The sequence below is a fragment of the Callorhinus ursinus genome, unplaced genomic scaffold, assembly GCF_003265705.2.
Source record: "Callorhinus ursinus isolate GAN/ISIS: 27379988/994484 unplaced genomic scaffold, GSC_fseal_2.0 scaffold39, whole genome shotgun sequence".
In the NCBI taxonomy this organism is placed as follows: Eukaryota; Metazoa; Chordata; class Mammalia; order Carnivora; family Otariidae; genus Callorhinus; species Callorhinus ursinus.
The window spans coordinates 8,333,196-8,356,138 of NW_027397101.1; the positions used below are offsets into that span (position 1 = coordinate 8,333,196).

Here is a 22,943-nt window from a genome sequence, read left to right on the forward strand (position 1 = left end):
TCTGACCCTCCCCCCTCTCATGTGCTCTCTCTCTCTCATTCTCGCTCTCTCAAATAAATAAATAAAATCTTTAAAAAAAAAGGGGGGGGGCAGGGGCTTGATGATGATGTTTTAATGAAGGTGTATAAAGCCTGACTTTCATGAATGTCATTCCTTCCTATTTATAAAATCAGGGTTTGAGAGGCTACTATTAAAAGAGACTTGTGTCCTTTCATTTGCCATATGCCCCCCTCCTAAAGAGTTTGTATTTTACAGAATATACTGTTTTTACGAAGTGCATGACTTTGCTGTATAGCTTATGTTACCAAACAGGAGGTAGGGCTTGATTGTAGCTAAGATCTGATTACTTTCTGTTTCAGAGAGTGAGACAATAAATGTCTCAATTTTAAAATCATTTGATTTTCGGGGTGCCTCGGTGGTACAGTTGGTTAAGCCTCCAACTCTTGATTTTGGCTCAGGTCATGATCTCAAGGTTGTGAGATGGAGCCCCCAGCTGGGCTTCTCGCCTGGCGGGGAGTCTGCTTGAAGATTCTCCCTCTGCCACTTCCGCCTCCCCAAATAAATAAATCTTTAAAAAAAATCATTTGATTTTTGTATCTTTAAGTCTACATTTCTAACAAGCTCCTGGGTGTTGTCAATGCTAAGGCTGCTGGTGGAGAATTACACTTCTTGTGGAGAATCCCTCAGCAGGAATGCAACTCTTTTGAAGATAGTTAAATGTGAATTCATGCTGATAAAAGTGTTTGTCTATCCACCTATCTCTCTTTTCCCATGAAGACAGATCACAAACCCAGTGGATTCCAAATTGGCTATATATCAGAATCATTTGTTTGCTTCTTAAAAATAAGGTTTCTTAGTCCTAACCCCTGGAGATTATGATCAGTAGTCCTAGAGTGGGACACAGACATTTGTATTTTTAACAAGTACCCAAGAAATGTTGCCAGAGCCCTCTGCTTTTAAAAAAAGTCACTGTTTGGGGCACCTGGGTGGCTCAGTCAGTTGTGCGTCTGCCTTCAGCTCAGGTCATGATCCCAGGGTCCTGGGATCGAGCCCCGCATCAGGCTCCCTGCTCAGCGGGAAGCCTCCTTCTCCCTCTCCCACTCCCCCTGCTTATGTTGCCTCTCTCTATCAAAAAATAATTTTTTTTAAGTCACTGTTCTTCAGAGTTTTTACTTTACAGATAAAGAAACAGAGGCCAGAAGAGGGGCAGGGAACTTTCAAAGTTAGTGACAGCACAAACCAGGATCTAGGTTCTCCTGACCCTACTGGATTGAGATATTGCCACTTGTTAGGAGTTAACATGTGTACTTGATTCTAATTCTAATGCTCTGTCATTGATGGATATAGTAACTAGTTTCCAAAGATGGCCCAAAGTGAAACACAACTCTGGACATTCACAACCATGTGTTGTCCCCTCCTGCATTCAAACTGGGCTGGCCCTGTCACTTGCTTTAATAGACAGAATGCTTTGGAAGTCATGCTGTGAAACTTCAGAGGCTGAGCCTTAAGGGGTTTTGTAGCTTCCATATTTTTCCATCATGGAACACTCCACTTTAAACCTAGACATCATTCCAGGATGAATGAAGCTCAAGCAACCACATGGAGAGGGCTACATGAACAAGAACTAAGGCCCAGGTCAATATCCTCAGCTGATCTCCCAGCTAACAGCCCATCATTAACTTGCCATCTATGTGAATGTGGCTACTTATTGGACCTTCTAGCCATCCATCCCAGTGGAGCTGAACTGTCTACTCAACTCTCAGAATGATACGGAATTGTTGTTTCAAGCCTCAAAGTTTTGGGGGTGGGTATTATACCACAAGAGATAGCTAAAAGACAGGAGAAGAAATCTCTTACCTGTTAGGCTGGAAGGAGATTCGGTCATAGCCCGTGAGTTCACATAAGTCTTTCTCAAGCTCTCGGAAAAGTTGCTGATACCCTTGAGCTTGGTCCAGAGGCACAAATGGGTGGATGTTTGCAAATTCTTTCCATGTGATAGGCTGAAGAGCAACAGGGGAGAAAACACATGCATATGTACAATTGTAATTGTAATAACAATACTAAACTTTAATAATGATGATGATGATGAGTATAGCACTAACTAGCACAGAGAGTATTTACTATGTGCCAGGAACTGTTTTAAGCACTTTAAATACATTAATTCATTAAATCTCACCACAATCTTACCAGGTAAGTACTATTACTGCCTTCATTTTATAAGCAGGTCAGAAAGGCCTAGAAAGGGAATTTACCCAAAAATATAAACTTTTTCTATCTTTTCAGGAACAAAAAGTCCCCAAAATAGATTTATATCCATGAAACCCAGTAAGTTATTTCAGGTATGGTTTACTTGAACTCTTATATAGCACATATATTTATTCTCAGAACAAGACAAAAACAAAAGCAAATGGGGAAAATGCTTCCAATCACAATATAAAATGACTTCCTTTGTCTGATGTGATTTGTCATATCAGAATAATCCTATGGGAAAAAAGGAAGAAGATAGTTTTGCTAAAATGGATCCTAGCCTAGGAGAGGTACTTACCAACCACAAGAGCAGGTTACACAACTCTTCTGTTGATATGAGAAATAAATGAAAACCTCCAGTCTCTACCCTTTTCACACCGTGAATGGATTTCTAGAAAGAAGGCTTAAGGTTCTGAATTCTACTGAGCTTAACTACAAGTTGATAAAAGCATTGCAGGTTTAAAGGGGGGAACAGGAGCAGCACGTGGCTGGCTTAGTCAGTAGACATGAGACTCTTGGTCTCAGGGTTGTGAGTTCAAGATTTTTAAGATTACTTAAAAATAAAATCTATAATAGAACAAATAAATAGGGGATAGGAAGGCATGAATCTATAAATAAATAAATAGGGGATAGGAAGGCATGAATATATTTAATTATTTTAATTTAAATTCAATTAATTAACATATAGTATTAGTTTCAGATAATTTTACTCAAATTTAAATGATCAAGTTGTGATAAAATTGGGGTTTCTCCTAAGACTGTTGAATAGCAAAATAAAGATAGGGCGCCTGGGTAGCTCAGCTGGTTAAATGCCTGCCTTCGGTTCAGGTCATGATCTCAGGGTGCTGGGATTGAGCTCAGCATTGGGCTCCCTGCTCAGTGGGGAGCCTGCATCTCCCTTTCCCTCTGCCCCTCCATGCCCACTCGAGCTCTCTTTCTATTTCACTAAAATAAATAAACCAAAATCTTAAAAAAAAAGAATAGCAAGGTAAAGAATTACTCAGGTAGTTATTAAATCACAGTCCCAGTAGCTTTCTCTAGTTATCTAATTATGTACAAGCTAGAATACTGCTCCTACTAAGTTCCCTCTTAAGAGAAGTGTCCTACTTACTGCGAGTTCAGATGAGCTGTTGAGCTTCATGGTACAGGACCCCTTTAAGAAGCATATCCAAAATGTAACACATTAGTGATTTCCTCTTGACCCTCTGATCTCCCCACATGGCCTCCTCTCCATCCCTCTTGCAGCATGTTAGCTGCAACCCAAAGAGGTGAGACCAGGGTTGGGGTTAGAGGTAAGAATAAAGACAACAATTACCAGTGGAATCATGCTGTGAACAAGGGAAATGTCTTTGTTTTCCAATTTCTTCATGTATCGCACAATATTTGTTTCTGAGTGATAGCTGTAACAAAAAACACATGATTTGGGGCATTATAATGGGATAAGAGTCCATATACATCCTCCTGAAATATAAGACACACAGATCTACCTTCAAAATACAGATCGATTTGAGCCATGGGCAACATGCCAACAAAGCATCAGAGGTAAGGGCACGGAACCCCCATGAACCTCAGGGGATGCAGTAGGACAAGAAGCTTCCATGGGCAGGAGAGGAAGGTTGGGAAGAGGACTATGTTGAGTTCCTGGGTATGAACTTCAGCCTAGCAACCATGCATCCAAACTCCTCTCTTCCTGACAAGTGGGCTTCGGGGTTACACTGCCAACAGAGCAAAGCCACCAAGAGGTGGCTTTGCCAAAATCAGGAATGGAATCCTTATGGCATTGGTTTATTAGTGGGCCATGGCTGAACCACAATAACCCAAGCCATATCATAGTTGGATACAGAAGCCACTCTCTATGGGCACCTGGACGGCTAAGTCAGTTGAGCCTCCCACTCTTGGTTTAGGCTCAGGTCATGATCTCATGATGCATCGTGAGATTAAGCCCCATGTCGGGCTCCATGCTTAGTGGGAAATCTGCTTGAGAGTCTCTCCCTCTGCCCCTCCCCCAACTTGTACACTCTCACTTGCTCTCTTTCTCTCAAATAAATAAATCTTTAAAACAAAATTTTTTAAAAAGCAGCCACTCTCTATTGTACTACCGAGCCACAGCACATAATGCACACAACCACACAAACCTGTTGAACACTTGATGTGTGAGGAAAGAGCTAGTTCTCTTGAAAGCAGTCCCTGGAATACCTCTCCACTCCTCGCCCATGCTTTCAGCAACCAGCTCCTGTGTGGAGAGACCACAGACTAAACAGTGGAAAGCATGCCTGGAACTACATGTGGAGATCCAGGCTTCTGGTTGGCATGTACCCCGACAAAGCACTAGAGATCTACTACCACCGCCCAACCCCCTGGCATCTGGCATGGTGAGGTAACAGGGATCAGGAGTCATGAATTGGTCGGAGCACCATTTTTAAGTTCTACTGGCCTTTGCCAGAGGAAAATGACAATTTTTATTGCCCCCCCACGACCCCGGCAAGACTTCTCCTGCATGTTCCTTGAGTAATGAAGCAAGTTACAGTAAGTTATTTTAAAGGGCTATCAAAAAAGTTATGATGGAGGCGCCTGGGTGGCTCAGTCAGTTAAGCATCCAATTCTTGATTTTGGCTCAGGTCACGATCTCAGGGCCATGGGATTGAGCCCTGCTTCTGGCTCCACACTCAGCAGGCGGAGAGTCTGCTTGAGATTCTCTCTTTCCCTCTCTTCTGACTCCCAGCTCCGTGCATGCGCTTGCTCTCTCTCTCTCAAATAAATAAATCTTTTAAAAAACCAGTTATGATGACAATACTCAAGTAAGTATTCTCACTTGACAGTGCTTTTATCTGTGAGAACAATTCTGATAAAATACATGTGCCAAGACCATTCAGTGGGCAAAAGGATAATCCCTTCAACAAACAATTGCTGAGAAAAGTGGATATCCAGATGCAAAAGAATGAAGTTGGACCCTTACCTTATACCATATACAAAAACTAACTCAAAGTGAACTAAGGACCTAAATTTAAAAGCCAAAGTGTAAGACTGTTGAATCACAGATCTGTACATCTGAAACAAATAATACAATATATGTTTAAAAAAAAAGAAGAAGTTAGCAGAAGGGGAAGAATGAAGGGGGGAAAATCGGAGCGGGAGACAAACCATGAAAGACTATGGACTCTGAGAAACAAAATGAGGGTTCTAGAGGAGAGGGGGTTGGTATTAAAGAGGGCACATTCTGCATGGAGCACTGGGTGTTATACACAAACAATGAATCATGGAACACTACATCAAAAGCTAATGATGTAATGTATGGTGATTAACATAACAATAAAAAATTTTTTAAAATTTTTTTAAAAGTATAAAACTCTTAGAAGACAGACACAAATCTGCATGATCTTGGATTTGGATTTTGGTTTCTCAAATATTACACCAAAATGGGAAACGTTTCCTTCCATCAGTTCATTCAACAGTATTTACTGAGTGCTTCCTGTGCACCAGGTTCTGTAGAGTGCTGTGATTAACATTTTGCCACAGGTTTAGGTAGCTACTGACTGCTTCTCTGTCATGTTCATTCCACGGAACTGTAACCTTTCCCCTCACATGGCCCTACTAATTCGTTGCTTTAGAAACCAGCTCAATCACACTGAAATGCCCCTAGTTCACATTGTAATCTTTCTCCTCTAAGTCTTTATTGTTGCTTTTCCCAGTGTCTGGAATACCTCTGGCCCCATCCTCCTAGTTCTTCAATTGTACCGTCTTAGATTGGATAACTCCTACTCATCATTCAGAACTCAGCTTAGGACAATTTCTCCAAGTCTTGGTGAGAAGCTCCTCCTCTGTGCTCACAGAGCATCTTCAGATGACACCTAGCATAAGATATCACCTGGATTTTAATCTTGTGCATGTCTGAGTCCCTACTAGACTATAAGCTCTGTCGGGGCAGGAATCATGTCTAATTCACCACCATCCTCAGGGCCTAACATAGTACCTGCCACATATTAGGTGTTCAATAAATATGTTACAGGAATAAGTATTTTCCCAGAAGTGACATAACCAAGACATCAATGTCACAGTTATCCATATTAGTGATAGTTTTAATTAAACACCATTAACAATCCTCCCACATAGCCTGGCTGCAAGGTCCTAGCTTAGGGCCCACCGCAGTGACTACCAGCTATCAGAGATGGTCAGTGGCTTAATTTTAACAGCAGGCCACCCAGTGTCACACTTGGAGCCACAAGAGGGAAAGTCATTTTTGACAACACCTTGAACAGTCATTATGAGAAATGCATCTTCTTAATTTACTTACTGCAGACGATTCACAGCCAAAGATCCATAACAAGTCATCCAGATCTTTTTCACTGACTGTTTCATCAAGAGAAATCCCAAGCTACAGAAATGTAAATGAAAGGGAAAACATCAGCCCAACACCAAGACCAGTAGAGAAACCCCAAGAGAAGTCAAAGGGAGGAAGGTGCTGGATAAGACCCCCAGTTATTCCAAAATATCTGGGTGCCATTGTATCCAAGTTGGCCCTTGGACTAGATGAGTCTGAGACTTCACAAAGTTTAGAGTTTTAGGAGACACTTCTGGACTCCAACAGTCTGGTAGGTCTGGTAGGTCACCCCTATTGACACTAGATATACTTAACCTTAATTTATTATATCACTTATCATAGTCTTTACCTTCAATAGTCATATTGTGATGGTATTACGAGCAAAATATGTGCCTAAGAGTCCCATACATGAAAACACAAAGTCTTAAGTAAAGCTAAGAATGAATTATCCTTTATTTGAAAGTCACAATGTTCCAAGTGAGAAATGAAAATTGTTAAAAAAACATAGATTGTGGGGCGCCTCGGTGGCTCAGATGGTTAAGCATCTGCCTTCAGCTCAGGTCATGATCCCAGGGTCCTGGGATGGGGTCCCACATCGGGCTCCCTGCTCAGAGGGGATCCTGCTTCTCCCTCCCTCTCTCTCTCTTTCTCTCTGTCTCTCATGAATGAATAAATAAAATCTTAAAAAATAAAAAAATAAAAATAAAAAACATAGATTGTGCCCCAAATTCCAATACTGATTTTCTTAAGAAGAAAATTTTTACTAAGAAAAGTCAGGAAACTTTAAAGTAGTTTAAAAAGTGGAAAAGTTTTACTTACTGTGCCATCCTCAAAGAGCCGAAAATTGATTTGCCGCTGAGTGGCCCTGTCCAAGACCTCCTTCACTGAGCAGCCACACTGAATCTTCAAAGTGTCAAAGAACAAGTCATGCTGGAGTTGATGCCCTGCTCGCTTGAGACCTAGACAAGATAGGAGAGCCACGAGTCCCCAACACAGAAATCTGCCCCGTGGCCCCTGACCTTTCACAGAGAAGTAAAGAGGTAAACTCTTTTTTTCTCTTTTTTTTAAGATTTTATTTATTTATTTACTTATTTTAGAGAAAGCACAAGCCGGGGTAGAGGGAGGCGCAGAGCCCAACACAGGGCTCAATTGCAGGATCCTGAGATCATGACCTGAGCTGAAATCAAAAGTAGGAGGCTTAACTGACTGAGCCACCCAGGGGCCCCAAGAGGTAAATTTTAACTATAGTCTGTTCCTGATCTTAGCCAGTGTTTTGATAGCTGCTTTTTTTTAAGAAATTAAAAGTTTGTTACTATGCTATAGAATATTATGAAATAAATACATATAAAAAAAGAAAAATCACCATAATCACTATACAGAAATAATCACTGGTTACAATTTAGCGTATATTATTCTAGAATGGGATGTGTGTGTGTGTGCATGTGTATGTGTGTGTGAGATATATCACATATATTTCTTTACACTTGAAAAAATTTGTAATACATAAAGAACATTTTGCTTTTCTACAGATCGATATCCATGTCATTATTTTTAATGGTGGTATAATATTCAAATATATGCATGTAAAATAATTTAATCACTTATTATTGAACATTTAGGCTGTTTCTAAGATTGTGGTATTATAAACAATGTTTCAATGGATATACTTTACATCCTTAGGTGATTATTTCCTTTAGATACATTTCTAGAAGTAGAATTTTTGATTCAAACTGTAGGCACATTTTAAAAGCTTTTGATATGTACTGTTTACATGCCCTCATGAAAGTTATACCAACATGGGTGCCTGGGTGTCTCAGTCAGTTGAATGTCTACCTTCAGCTCAGGCCATGATCTTAGGGTCCTGGGATCGAGTCCCACATCTGGCTATCTGCTCAGCAGGTAGTCTGCTTCTCCCTCTTACTCTTTGTCTGTGTTCTCCCTCTCTCTTTCTAATAAATAGAAAAAAATCTTTAAAAAAATTTTATACCAACATCAGCATTCTTTTTAATCTTTACCAATATAATGGGAAAAACACTATTGTTTCAATTTACATTTCCTTAATAGTAAGGTTGAAATTTTATGTTTACTGGCCATTTATTTGTATATTTGCTTCTTTTAAAATTACACTTAGGCACCTGAGGGATGTAGTCGGTTAAGCTTCTGACTCTGTTTCAGCTCAGGTTGTGCTCTCAGGGTTGTGAGATTGAGCTCTGCATCAGGCTCTGTGCTTTAAGACTCTCTCTCCCTCTCCCTCTGCCCCTACCCATGATTGTCTCTCTCTAAAATAAAATAAATAAATCTTAAAAAAATAAAAAAATAAAATTACACTTAATGTCCTTTGCCCATTTTTCTCTGAGTGATCATCCCTCTTGTTTATGGGGTTGGGGAGCAAGTAAGAGATCTCCATATTAAAATTTTTAACACTCAGTCTATCAGAAATGGTGAAATACTTTCTTATTTGACTTTCAATTTTGTATACAGTATTGGACATACACTGAGTTTTCTATTTTACTTACTCAGGTTTATCAGTCTTGTTATGAAGTGACTCACCTTCAGACAAAATCAAAGTGGCATTATGTACCCTCCTAGCAATATGCTCCAGCCCACGGGAACCATGGTAGATTGCAAACATGGCAGCCATGTTTGCCAAGAGAGCCTAAAACAACAAAGAACATTTAAGGAATCATGTTCAACAATGCAATGAAGACAGTTTGTGGGAAGGAGTATTATTTTAACTTTGAAATGCCACAACTGAAAACAGGGACAAAAAAAAAAAGATCAGATTTCCTGCTTTCTCTATGATAGTGGGGGACCATTTATAACCTGCCTATCTCAGGGGCAAACACAGCATCCAAGACACCCTGGAGTCACGATACTAAACTTTCAAATTTGACCACTATAAAGGAGGAGTTTCATCCATGTAATATAATCATGTCACCCATAAGTGGGAAGATGGGGCTGTCATTAAACATCGAGGAGCAGTATTTCATGTAGGAAGACAGCAGAGTAATAAAGGTGTCAAGGGAAAAGAAGTGAGATCCAAGAATTTTATATCAATCAAACAGTTCAAGGATAAAAGCAACAAACAATTTACAAATACACAAGAACTCAGGGAACACAATTATACTGAGAACTTAAATAAAGCCCTAGAAGCTGAATTTCAGCCAACCGATGGATGAAAGGAGATTGTGTAGGAAAGGACTACCAAAAATGAAAATGCAGAACACAGGGGAATAAAACCAAAATGAATTGGCAGGTCATGTATTAGAGAAAATCAGCACCTATTGGCTATTCCCTGCTCACAGCAAGGTCACTTTCTCAGGTAAAGATATCTCCCTTGACCACAGGATTGAGGTTTCACAAGAACATTTACAGGGAAGCGTGTGTTTTTGTGTGACAGAAAATAGAAAGGAATGGCACTGGAATCTCTCAGAGATAAGGGGCACAGACAGCGATGCTTCAGTGAGGAAGTCCTGCATGGGGAACAAGAAAAGGACCCACTGTGATGGCATGTTGAGTCAGGGAAGAAGATAAAAGAAGACAGCTAGGATAAGATACTAAAACGAGTGACGTGGCAAAAAATGATGGAGGCCCACCTCATGCTTCTCTTCCTCTTGGTCCCATCCCTCATTTGCTTTATCACCCTAGATCCTGCCAATAAGCAATCTTCTAACCATGCAATATCATCCCTACCTCCCAGGAAACTGGTTCCAACTCAGGTCTCAGATTCCTACCCTGCCCAGCCTATTCCGTTCTCCCACTGCCATTCCCATTTTACTGGTCCAGCACTATAAACTCTGAAGTTTTCAGTCCCACTAGTGTGAATTTTCTCCTAATGTACTAGGTCAGTAGTTCAAGGTCATCTTCACAGTCAATCACCATGGAGTGGGAAGGGCACCTGAGAAACACAATGCTTTTAAGTTGGCTGATATTCAATATTGCATCTGTTTTGTTAGGTACACATTTTCCCAGCCAGGGACCACTGCAAAACAAGAAACAGTTCTCAAAAGATGCCAGAAAGGGATGCCTGGGTGGCTCAGTCAGTTAAGGATCTGCCTTCGGCTCAGGTCATGTTCCCAGGGTCCTGGGATCGAATCCCACACTGGGCTCCTTGCTTAGCAGGGAGCCTGCTTCTCCCTCTGCCCTGCTGCTCCCTCTACTTGTGCTCTCTTCTCTCTCTCTCTGACAAAAAAAAAAAAAAAAAAGATGCCAGAAAGTCAAGCCCCACAGTCAATAAAGAAAATGCAGAGGAAAGGAAGAAATCTGGGGCACCTGGGTGGCTCAGTCAGTTAAGCATCCAACTCTTGATTTTGGCTCAGGTCACAATCTCAGGATTTTTTTTTTTAAAGATTTTATTTATTTATTTATTTATTTGAGAGAGAGAGAGAGAGAGAGAGAGAGTATGAGAGGGGGGAGGGTCAGAGGGAGAAGCAGACTCCCCGCTGAGCAGGGAGCCCAATGCAGGACTCAATCCCGGGACTCCAGGATCATGACCTGAGCCGAAGGCAGTCGCCCAACCAATTGAGCCACCCAGGTGCCCACGATCTCAGGATTTTGAGATCAAGCCCCGAGTCAGGCTACGCACTGAGCACAGAGCCTGCTTAAGATTCCCTTTCTCGGCGCCTGGGTGGCTCAGTTGGTTAAGCGACTGCCTTCGGCTCAGGTCATGATCCTGGAGTCCCGGGATCGAGTCCCACATCGGGCTCCCTGCTCAGCAGGGAGTCTGCTTCTCCCTCTGACTCTCCTCCCTCTCATGCTGTCTCTCATTCTCTCGCTCTCAAATAAATAAATAAAATCTTTAAAAAAAAAAAAAAAAGATTCCCTTTCTCCCTCTCCTTTCTTTCCCTCTCTAAAAAAAGAAGCAGCAGAAGAAGACCTCTAAGAACACAGAAGTAGACTTTCTTGGACTAAAATTCCCCAAGAGAGTATAGAAGCTTTGTGGACTGTATAACAATTAGAAATAAATACAGAAGCCTACAACACATTCCAGCTATGGAGAGGGCAAGTCAAACAATATATGACACTGTGTATCCAAATGCTTATGACTACTGCTGGGGAATAGAAACTCAGGCCTGATATTCACAGAATCCTCTGGAATCCTCTTATCACAACAACCCTGTATAAGTTGGTTCATGTCCCTTTTTAATGTAGAGATGATTCTTTTCCACAAAGAGGAGACTGTATCAAGTGAATGGCCAACAAATTGATGAGAAGTATAGAATCATTTTTAGAAATCTCAGAAAGGCATTAGAACTCCAAAGGAAATTCAGAGAAATAAAAGAAAATTCAAATTTCCTGGATAACTTGGACAAACTTAATATAATTAGTATACTTAAATAAAGTAATAAAAAAAGAGTAATCAAAAGTTCATGATTAAAAGTTGCTCAAAATCATTAGTTATAAGGGAAATGCATACTAAAACCACAATGAGGTATCAGTTCACAATCACTAGGATGGCTATAACTGAAAAAGACAGGCAATAACAAGCACTGGTGAATTTGCAACGACGTGGATGGAACTGGAGGGTGTTATGCTGAGCGAAATAAGTCAGAGAAAGACATGTATCATATGACCTCACTGATAGGAGGAATTCTTAATCTCAGGAAACAAACTGAGGGTTGCTGGAATGGTGAGGGGTGGGAGGGATGGGGTGGCTGGGTGATAGTCATTGGGGAGGGTATGTGCTATGGTGAGCGCTGTGAATTGTGCAAGACTGTTCAATCACAGATCTGTACCTCTGAAACAAATAATACATTATATGTTAAAAAAGCAAGAGTCGGATGCTTAACCAACTACGCCACCCAGTGCCCCTGTCTTCTCTGATTTTTATCTTCTCATTCTTTAAAAAAAAAAAAAAAATCAAAAGACAGAGTTGCGCTATTTCCAAGGCAAACATCACTTCAATAATTGCTGAAAAAGAGGCCTTTGTTCAGCCCAAGTTCATCTGTAAAATTAATTTCAAACATTGAAGCAGAAAACCCCTTAATGCATTTATAACCAGACAGGCACCTTTTGGAAGAACATGAGCAGAAAAAGCAAGACAGGAGGAATCAGCTGCAGAGGAAGGAGAAATATATAAGCAGGGAATTCAACAAATGAAGGGTAAACTATGGAAAGTAATAGCATCATATAAAGTTCAATTTGCTGTCAACAGAGGAAAAGCTCTTGACAGCTGGCTCCTTCCTGTGATAAAAGAAGAGCTCTTGGCTAAAAAGAAGCAGCCACCTTTTTGAGGCAACAAATAAGACAAGAAAACCTACTGAGGAAACTAGTCCAAAGACCACCGGCTAGAGAACCAAATATAAGAAGACCTAATCATCTACTGCCCCTGGACAGTCTAAAACCTGGTGGTGGTGCTTTGAGCCAGTGCCCTGAGAGCAAAAAGCACCGTACTGCCCACTGAGGTATTGGTAAGATCTCTTTCTCTCACCTTGAATGGAGAAGATGGACCTAGAATGGATTGGATGCTCAGGAAGAGTCCTCCACCTAAGCCTAGAAACTTGGTCTCAAACACTCCTTCCTCTGACCTGAGCCCTGGGCAACTTCCAGAATCATCAGGAACTTAGGAAGCTGCTCCTCTTTTAGTCCATCCTTTCAGGAATGCCTGTCCTGAGTCCTCAGTAAGAGTACCCCATGACTACCACCAACGGGTCAATCTTGGTCACCTCCTCAAGCATAATCACATTGCCTCCCTTACCACATTTCTAGAGGGCTTCCATTTCAACCCTAAGAGAAGGTGCCCAATTGCCCACCACCCATAATGGACCTGGCCCGATGGCCAAGAATGCTAGAAACAATGAAGTATGCAGTATATCCATACACAGAGCTCCAGGAAAATGCATTGTATTTTGGTTCTGACAAGACCACAGGGCTTCTCTACCAGTAAGATCACACCACTTCTGATGTACACACTGGTCAGTAGGTGGTGAACAAATGAATGAACAATTGAGTGAATGCATGAGCAGCTCATTTCTGTAGATTATAAAGGATTTAGTGGGCAGAGCAGGCATGTGATCTACCTGAGCTGTACAGATGTTGCTAGTAGCCTTGTCTCTCCGGATGTGTTGTTCCCTGGTTTGAAGAGCAAGACGATACACTTCTTTCCCAGTGGCATCTCTGGCCCAAGAATAAAACATCTAGTTAACACATATGATCACAGCACCAAGGGTGGTCACAAAGGGACCCATTTCTTTCCTTCCCAGCTTGAAGTGAACCCAGAAAATATATTTGGCTGCAAGGCCATACAGAAAAAATTCTTAAGCCATCCTGTTCTAAATAGGACTACTAATTTTTAGTATATACTTTGAGGGAAGAACCGAGATATACACAGTGAGACCAGCAACCTTGAAAGGAAACTTCCCTGGAATTACCCAGACTCATATAATGATGGTGAATGAGGATTCAATTTAAAATTAAACTTAGAGAAGATTAAATTTCACTGTGAGCATCTTGGCAGACACAGAAAAAAGGGAAATATCTGACAAAGAAGTCAACTTCTGCCCTGGAATCTAAAGCAACTGTACTGCTACAGAGAAAAAGAATGTGTTGAATCAATAAACTGTACACCTGAAACTAGTATTGCACTGTTTGTTAACTGGAATTTAAGAACTTAAAAAAAGAATGTTAATAATCTTACCACTTGTCTCTAAGAAAAATTTTCCTTCTTTCCTAATACAATTAAGAATTTGGATAGGGGGACCTGGGTGGTGCAGTGGGTTAAGCAACTGACTCCTGGTTTTAGCTCAGGTCATGATCTTAGGGTTGTGGGATCAAGCCCTGAGTAGGGCTCCTCACTCAGAGTGGGAGTCTGCTTGAGATTCTCTCTCCCTCTCCCTCTGTCCCTCCCACTCATGCTCTCTCTCTCTCTCAAATAAATAAATCTTTAAAAAACAAAAAAATAATTTGGGGACACTTGGGTGGCTCAGTTGGTTAAGCGTCTGTCTTCGGTCAGGTCATGATCCTAGAGTCCTGGGATCGAGACCCGAGTCAGGCTCCTTGCTCAGTGGAGAGCCTGCTTCTCACTCTGCCTGCCGCTCCCCCTGCTTGTGCTCACTCACTCTCTCTGACAAATAAATAAATCTTAAAAATAAATTAATTAAAATATTTAAAAATTTTAGAAAAGAAAGATTCAACAGTCTTATCCTTTATTTCATCAAGCTCTGGGTCCATTTTTTCAGTAAGTTCAATATAAAAATCAGCAGAAAGGGGCACCTGGGTGTATCAGTCGGTTAAGCGTCTGCCTTTGACTCAGGTCATGCATGATCCCAGGGTCCTGGGATAGAGCCCCACATTAGGCTCCCCGCTGAGCAGGGAGCCTGCCTCTCCCTCTGCCTGCCTCTCCCCCGCTTGTGCTCTCTCTCTGACAAATAAATAAATAAAATCTTTAAAAAATAATCAGCAGACAATAATTAATATATTAAATTTTTAATTAGAAAACTTTCTGCCTCATCTCACCTGGTGAAGATACATCACTGAAAGAAACAAATGTAAGAATACTTGAAGAAACTTATTTTTACACTAAAAAGCAAGGTGCCTCTTGCTATTATGTGATAAGTTGCATTTCAACAATTCAAATCATTCACTAATATAGACTATTCACTTGTGCTAGTAAGTCTAACTTCTTTGGAAGGTCTAAAAGGGCATGCTAAATTTCCCCAGTAATAATCATGACATTCATCTAAATTCTTAATCTGAGGAGGTGTACCAATGAGAAGCACTTGAGAAAGTACATTTAGAAATTAATAGAACAAACAAGTAGCAGGCCTCTAGGAAATAATGTGGATTACAATGTATACATGGTAATCTCTCACTGTGCTTGTCTTTTACCTAACTGTGTGGCATGACAATGCATTTGAGAATCAAAGTGGTGAGATATAAAACCACCTAAAATGTCCAGTCTTTCAATGCTTTTGTCAACCTAATTAAATTCACTTATGTGACTTCAATACAAATAATTTGTAAATTATTGTGCCTGGCCCAGTTAAATTCAGAGAGAAATCAACAACTTTTGTAATCAGAAGAAGAAACAGGGAAAATAATAACCACAATCAAAGGGGAGAGACAGGAGCTTCATTACCTTGTTACCCCCACCATTCTCCCGGGCATCATCCTCACCAAGCTTTCTCTAACAGCAAAAAAGGCTGCATGTGGACCACCATAGCCCAGTGGTACTCCAAATCGCTGTGAGCTGCCTAGGGCAATGTCTACCCCAAATTCTCCAGGAGGCCTCAAGATACACAGAGCTAAAAGGTCGGTAGCACAGCAGGCCAGGCTCTAGAAAGGACACAAGAGAGAAAGTGGTGGTAGTTGTCACCTTCCCCCGAGAGCAGTGAGACAGTAGCAAATTATCTGCAATATAAGCAGACAGACAGGGTTGTTTCATACCCTGTGAATTCCATTTACTCACTGATTCATTCAAAAATATTTACTGAGGGGAACCTGGGTGGCTCAGGTCATGATCTCAGGGTCCTGGGATTGAGCCCCACATCGAGCTCCCCACTCAGCAGGGGGCCTATTTAATCCCTCTCTTTCTGCCCCTCCCCCTGCTCAGGCTCTTTCTCTCTGTCTCAAATAAATAAATAAAATCTTTTTTTAAAAAATTACTGAGTGCTTACTATGTGCCAGAAATTAACGAACAAAATAAACTTGAAAAAAGGAGGCAAGAAGGAGAGAGTTTTACCATTCTAGGTGATACAGGTATGGAAACTAAGATGCATCAAAAAATCGTTAATTCAAAGTTGGGACATACCTCCATGGACCCCCACAAGGAGAGATTTGCCTACCCCAGTCTGATGGGCCCTCTCCACAAGCTCTGTGAAGTCTTCTACCTTCCCCTCGGTGTCTGGATACTGGAAGAGCACTCCACTAACATCGTTTCCACTGAAGTCCATTTCATGGGGTAATTTCAGCTCAATGAGAACGCCATTGTATCTGGAAAGACAGAAGACAAAGAGCAATCATGCTTTTGGTTTTTAGAGAAAATAAAGCCCCTTACAATTTATTTTCAGTGATAGAGTGCCCATATTCAGTGTCCTTCCTCATTGCCCCCCACCCCCACCTCATCCTGACACACAAACACACCCCCATCTCACACCTGACCTTTCATTGGTAACAGAGCTTCACACCATCTCGAGTGCTGGAATATTTCTCTCTTCCATGCTTACCATTCCCATTCCCCCCTTTCTTGCCAGAACCTGCTCCTGAGAGGGTCAGGAACGTGGCTTCCTAGGACTAAAGAACCAATTCCTGCAACTACAGAGCAGTCACCACTTTCACCTGGGATCAGTTTTAGGTGAATAGAAAACCATCAATAAGACAAAGAGAAAGACCTTTCTTAACCATCCAATTCCAATTCTATCTGACAACACCCCTTCTGAAGGGATGGTGGATGGGGTTGGGGAATATTGCCCCGTTCTTACAAGAAGAGAGCAAACAGGGGCGCCTGGGTGGCTCAGTTGTTAAGCGTCTGCCTTCAGCTCAGGTTATGATCCCAGGGTCCTAGGATCGAGCCCCGCATTGGGCTCCCTGCTCCGCGGGAAGCCTGCTTCTTCTCTCTCTCTCTCACTCCCCAGCTTGTGTTCCTGCTCTCTCTCTCTGTCAAATGAATAAATAAAATCTTAAAAAAAAAAAAAAGAAGAGAGCAAACAGACACACCAGCAAGTGATAGCTCTGTTTTTATCTGATTACAGCACTAAACAAATACAGTATGCTTGCTTTCGTCTATATCATACCACACCTAGGCTTTATATGGATCCCTTATAAACTATGTTTGCAGTTGCACATACTACACTCTAACAACTGTGTGAGAATTCCATTTTTTCCCTCTATTTCTCAAGCTTTCCAAAACATTGCTGAAATTATTTTTAATATTTTTAACTTTGTTTTTAAAAAAAGAAAACAAACAACATGGTTACTCAATATAAAGCAAAGGCAACTAAGGCCACTTCTGTATTCTCTCAATTCTGACACATTTTACTTACTAGGCAAGATCTCAGGAAGAAAGTAGGAAGGAAAGCAAAACTGAACAACCTCAATTTAAACCAGGTTCACATCCAATCAGTTTGGAAGTAAGAGAGAGAAACAACAGTGATGAGCATGATATACATTATCCCTGAGTTCAAAATATGAATGAAATTAATTACTTGGCTCGAGTCTGGATGACGGCTATTGTCTGTGGATGGCAACGGGGGTCAACAAAAAATCTCTTCCTCTTGTTGTGTCTGTTGAAAAAGAAAATCACATTCAAACATGAATATTAAAGAAATCAAAGTATCTTCTAAGAATGCAAAGCAAAGGTGGTACTTAGGGAAACTCTGAGCACAATGTAAAAAATGAGTCCTTAATTCTACTGATCAAATTCTACTGAAATCCAATTTTCGTTTTTGAAAAGAAAACCACAGGCCCAAAATGGAGTGACTTGTGCTAGGTTCATGTCACCAAACCGGGGCTTCATACATACCTGATTATAGTTTCAATCTTCCCCAGTAATATAATCTTAATTGGTCAGTCTAGAATTTCCTGGTAAGCACCAATGAGGTAATTCACCTAATAAGACTCTTTTTGTCCCCCAAAGGAAAGTGACCTTGCTCTAAATAATCCCTTTTTTGTTTGTTTATGACTTCCTTGACCCCCCCTTTAAATACCTTTCCCTTTCAGGGGCTGCCTTCGGTTCAGGTCATGATCCCAGAGTCCTGGGATCAAGCCCCACAGCTGGGATCTCTGCTCAGTGAGGAGTCTACTCCCTCTCCCTCTATCCCTCACCTTGCTCATGCTCTCTCCCTCTGTCTCTCAAATAAAGAAAATCTTAAAAAAAAAAATAAATAAAAACCTTTCCCTTTCACACTGGATAGCGACATGTAAAAGAATGAAACTGGACTACTTTCTTACACCATACACAAAAATAAGTTCAGAATCGATGACAGGCCTAAATATGAGACCTGAAACCACAAAAATCCTAGAGAAGAACACAGGCAGTAAGCTCTTTGACATTGGCCAAAGTTACTTCTTACTAGATATGTCAACTGAGGCAAGGGAAACAAAAGCAAAAATGAACTATTGGAACTTCATCAAGATAAAAAGCCTCCGCACAGCGAAGGAAACAATCAACAAAACTAAAAGGCAATCTACTGAATGGGAGAAGACATTTGCAAATGATCTGATAAAGGGTTAGCATCCAAAATATATAAAGAACTTATAAAACTCAACACCCCAAAAGCAAATAATCCAGTTAAAAAATGGGCAGAAATCTTAAAAAAAAAAAAATTTCTAAAAAAAAAAAAAAAAAAAAAGGGCGCCTGGGTGGCTCAGTTGGTTGGGCGACTGCCTTCGGCTCAGGTCATGATCCTGGAGTCCCGGGATCGAGTCCCGCATCGGGCTCCCTGCTCGGCAGGGAGTCTGCTTCTCCCTCTGACCCTCCTCCCTCTCATGTGCTCTCTGTCTCTCATTCTCTCTCTCAAATAAATAAATAAATAAATCTTAAAAAAAAAAATTTCTAATAAAAAATGGGCAGAAGACATGAATAGACATTTTTACAAAAAGACATCCAGGTGGCCAACAGACACATAAAAAGATGCTCAACATCACTCATTATCAGGGAAATACAAATCAAAACTATAACAAGATATCATCTCACACCTATCAGAATGGCTAAAATCAACAACACAGGAAACAACAGGTCTTGGCAAGCATGTGAAGAAAGAGGAACCCTCTTGCACTGTTGGTGGGAATGCAAACTGGTGCAGCCACTCTGGAAAAGAGCATGGAGGTTCCTCAAAAATTTAAAAATAGAACTAACCTATAATCCAGCAATTGCATTACTAGGTATTTACCCAAAGGATACAAAAATACTGGTTCAAAGGGTACATGCACCCCGGTGTTTACAGCAGCATTATCAACAATAGCCAATTGTTGGAAAACAATTAGAAACAGCTCAATTGTCCATCGCCTGATGAATGGATAAAGAAGATGTGATGTGTATACACACACACACACACACACACACACACACACACACACACAGGAATATTACTCAGCCATAAAAAAGAATGAAATCTTGGGATGCCTGGGTGGCTCAGTCAGTTAAGCGTCTGCCTTCAGCTCAGGTCATGATCCCAGGGTCCTGGCCTTGAGTCCCACATTGGGCTCCTTGCTCAGCAGGGAGCTTGTTTCTCCCTTTGTCTGCTGATCCCGACTGTGCTCTCTCTCTCTCTGATAAATAAATAAAATCTTTAAAAAATTATATTAAATTAAAAAAAAGAATGAAATATTGCCATTTGCAATGATGTGACTAAAGCTAGGGAGTATTATGCTAAGCCAAATAAGTCAACCAGCGAAAGACAAATACCATATGATTTCACTCATTCGTGGAATTTAAGAAACAAAACAGATGAACGTAGGAGAAAAAAAAGGGAAGTAAACCAAGAAACAGACTCTAAACCACAGAGAACAAACTGAGGGTTGCTGGAGGAGCGGTGGGTGGAGAATGGGCTAAATAGATGATGGATATTAAGGAGGGCACTTGTGATGAGCACTGGGTATTGTATGTAAGTGATGAATCACTAAATTTTACACCTGAAACTAACATTACACTGTATCTTAACTAACTGGAATTTAAATAAAAACTTGAAAGAAATAAAATTAAATCAGATATTAAAAAAAATCATTTCCCTTTCTGTAGCCCTTTGTCGCTCCTTTCTATTTGCTAGAGGGGATGCTGCCTGATTCATGAATCATTGAATAAAGCCAATTAGATCTTCAAATGTACTCAGCTGAATTTGGGTGTTTTTTTTTTTTTTTAAACACCATTCCAATCCCATTTAGCAAAATCAATCTTAAACTGGCTTAAATTTTTTTAAAATATGCTAAGTTAAAAGAAATAAAAACAGAATAGTGATGGGGTACAAGTAGAAATAAAAACTAACTCTTGAAATAAAAAACATCTGAGAATTTTACTGTCAAAGAAGCCTATCTAAACCAAATGTCCTCATTCGACAGAGGATGAAAAGGACTCAGAGAAGTGACATGGGCAGGACCACACAGCTACTAAAGGACCTAAATGCTGGGAGTTTTCTAAAAGTTCCTGATTTCAGGAAACGAAACTGATGGAGATTGTTAAGAAAACCATAGGCCCAAAATGGTGTTTCTTGGGCTAGGCCCTGTCACCAAACCAGGGCTTAATACCTAAACTAACTGCAGTTTCAACCTCCTCCAGAAATGTAGTCTTAACCTGTGAGTCAGGAATTTTCCGATAAGCACAAAGGAGGTAATCTGTCACATGAGCTTTCTCCATCCACCAAAGGCTAGAAGAGGTCATCTGTATAATAAGACCGCCTGTCATTTTCCCTAAGGGAAGGTGATCTTGCCTGAAACAAATCTTTCTTTTCTTTTGCTTATCACATTCTTGCCCCACCCTCCTTCCTATAAAAAAACCTTTCATTTTGTACAACTCCTCAGAGAGATTTTCTACGTGCTAGATAAAATGCTGCCCAATTTATGAATTGTTTAATAATAAAGCCAATTAGATCTTCAAATATGCTCGGCTGAATTTTGTTTTTTAACAGGATACATAACAGTGTATGTATCATAAGCACATCTGGTAAAAAGGGTGGGGAACACATGTACATTGTGCTATGCATTTAATTTCCCAGAAAGATACACAATAACAACAGCTTTCTCAATGGAACAGGACTGAGAAACAGCATGTTCATTTCATTATATTTTCTACTGTTTGCATATTTTTCCCACTCTGAACAGGTATTTTTATAATAAACATAAATTTAATAGAGGATTAGGTAGAGTTGTATAGATTAAAAAAAGCTATTAATTATCCAAAGCACAATTCTCTTCACGGTGTGAATCTAAATAAATTGGGAGAAAAGAGTCATCTGAGCCTAAATGACCTAAGATGGAAACAAAAACACTGCTATTTTAATTTTTATTTATTATTATTTTATTTATCTTTCCAAAGATAAAAACCACCAGGCTGCTTTTCAAGGGTCAAATTAAGATATGAGAATTAAGAGAGAGGAAGTAAATCTAGCATTTGCAGAGCAAATCAAGCATTTGCAGAGCTATAGCTCATTAACTCAAATCAGTTCAGGACCAAACCCCCGAACCTTCAACCAGAAAGGCCTCAGCTTCTCCAAGTGTGAAATGGAAGCTCTAAGAAAGAGAGGCAGGGGGAGATGAGAAAGCAGCAAGAAGGTGGATAAGGATGAGATAAGATGAAAATGTGAAAAGCTAAGAATAGAGAAACATTCCTTTCTGGCTGTCTACCCAGGATCAGGAGGAAGAGCCAAAGCCCACCTCTAAGGCTGCTTGGGGAGCAGAATAACCTGTGGCTGGAAATTTAGAGGTTTTCATACCTGCTAAGCAAGTTTGGGGTTCACTATGGCAATGTTGTGATTTATAAGAAATATATATTTGGTCATGACCAAATTTTTAATGTATCAAATATCAAAATATTTCATATTTTCATTTATATTTAGTCTTCCTCCACAGTTCTTGGCTCATAGCTCCCCAAACTTCCTAACTGTGGAGAATGAAGATGTGTTTTTTTATGTTAATTAGGTGACTTTTGGAGAATGTCCATGGATGGGGTTTGGTTGCCAATGGAGCCAACCCTATGATTAGAGGGCTAGAACTTTTAGTCCCACCTCCGACCTCAGAAGGAAGAGGGGTTGGAGGTCAAATCAACAGCCAATTGCCAATGATTTAATCAATTTTGCCTATGTAATGAAGCCTCCATAAAAAAACCATAATGGACGGCATTTGGAGAACTTCGGGTTGATGAATGGGTGGAGAATGGAGGCGAATGGTGTACACTAAGAGAGCATGGATGCTCCACGCCTTTCCCAGATACCTTGCCTTATGTATCTCTCCCATTTGGCTATTCCTGTTTTTCCCCTTAATAATAAACCAGTGATCTAGTAAGTAATGTTTCTCTGAGTTCTGTGAGTTGCTCTAGCAAATTAACTGAACTTGAGGAGGGTGTCCTGGAAACCTCTGGTTTATAGCCAGGCACGCAGAAGCAAAGGAAATAATGTGGGCTCGCCACTGACTATGAAGTGGGGTGTGGTGGAGTGAGTTGGCGGGGGCAGGGCAGTCTCGTAAGACTGAACCCTTAACCCCTGGAATCTGATGCTATCTCCAGATAGATTGTGTCGGAACTGAGTTGAACTCCTGGACACCACGCTGCTGTTAAAGAATTATTTGTTGGTGTGGGGAAAACCTCGATGCACACACTGGACTTGGTACCAGAACCAATTTAACCATCCCTAAGTATCTGGAAGCCAAGAAAGAAAGTTACATGGGCATTCAGAGCCAGAGGCACAAAACCTCACAGACACACCATGAATATGGGCAGATTTCCCAACCAGAT

At 40.6% G+C, this 22,943-nt stretch overlaps 1 protein-coding gene across 3 annotated transcripts in view; it reads right to left on the bottom strand.

Annotated features, from left to right (window-relative positions):
• The window catches only part of GLDC (glycine decarboxylase), a 100,545-nt gene that overhangs the window by 49,069 nt on the left and 28,533 nt on the right, over positions 1–22,943 (bottom strand). For all 3 annotated transcript variants that reach the window (XM_025887885.2, XM_073880756.1, XM_073880757.1), the window contains exons 5-15: positions 17,707–17,784; positions 16,348–16,495; positions 15,642–15,838; positions 13,585–13,681; positions 9,116–9,221; positions 7,385–7,524; positions 6,539–6,619; positions 4,383–4,480; positions 3,563–3,647; positions 3,359–3,400; positions 1,858–2,000 (exon numbers count right to left, since the gene is read on the bottom strand). In XM_025887885.2, coding sequence (XP_025743670.1) covers positions 1,858–2,000; positions 3,359–3,400; positions 3,563–3,647; positions 4,383–4,480; positions 6,539–6,619; positions 7,385–7,524; positions 9,116–9,221; positions 13,585–13,681; positions 15,642–15,838; positions 16,348–16,495; positions 17,707–17,784 — 1,215 coding nt within the window. The remainder of the gene's footprint in view (positions 1–1,857; positions 2,001–3,358; positions 3,401–3,562; positions 3,648–4,382; positions 4,481–6,538; positions 6,620–7,384; positions 7,525–9,115; positions 9,222–13,584; positions 13,682–15,641; positions 15,839–16,347; positions 16,496–17,706; positions 17,785–22,943) is intronic.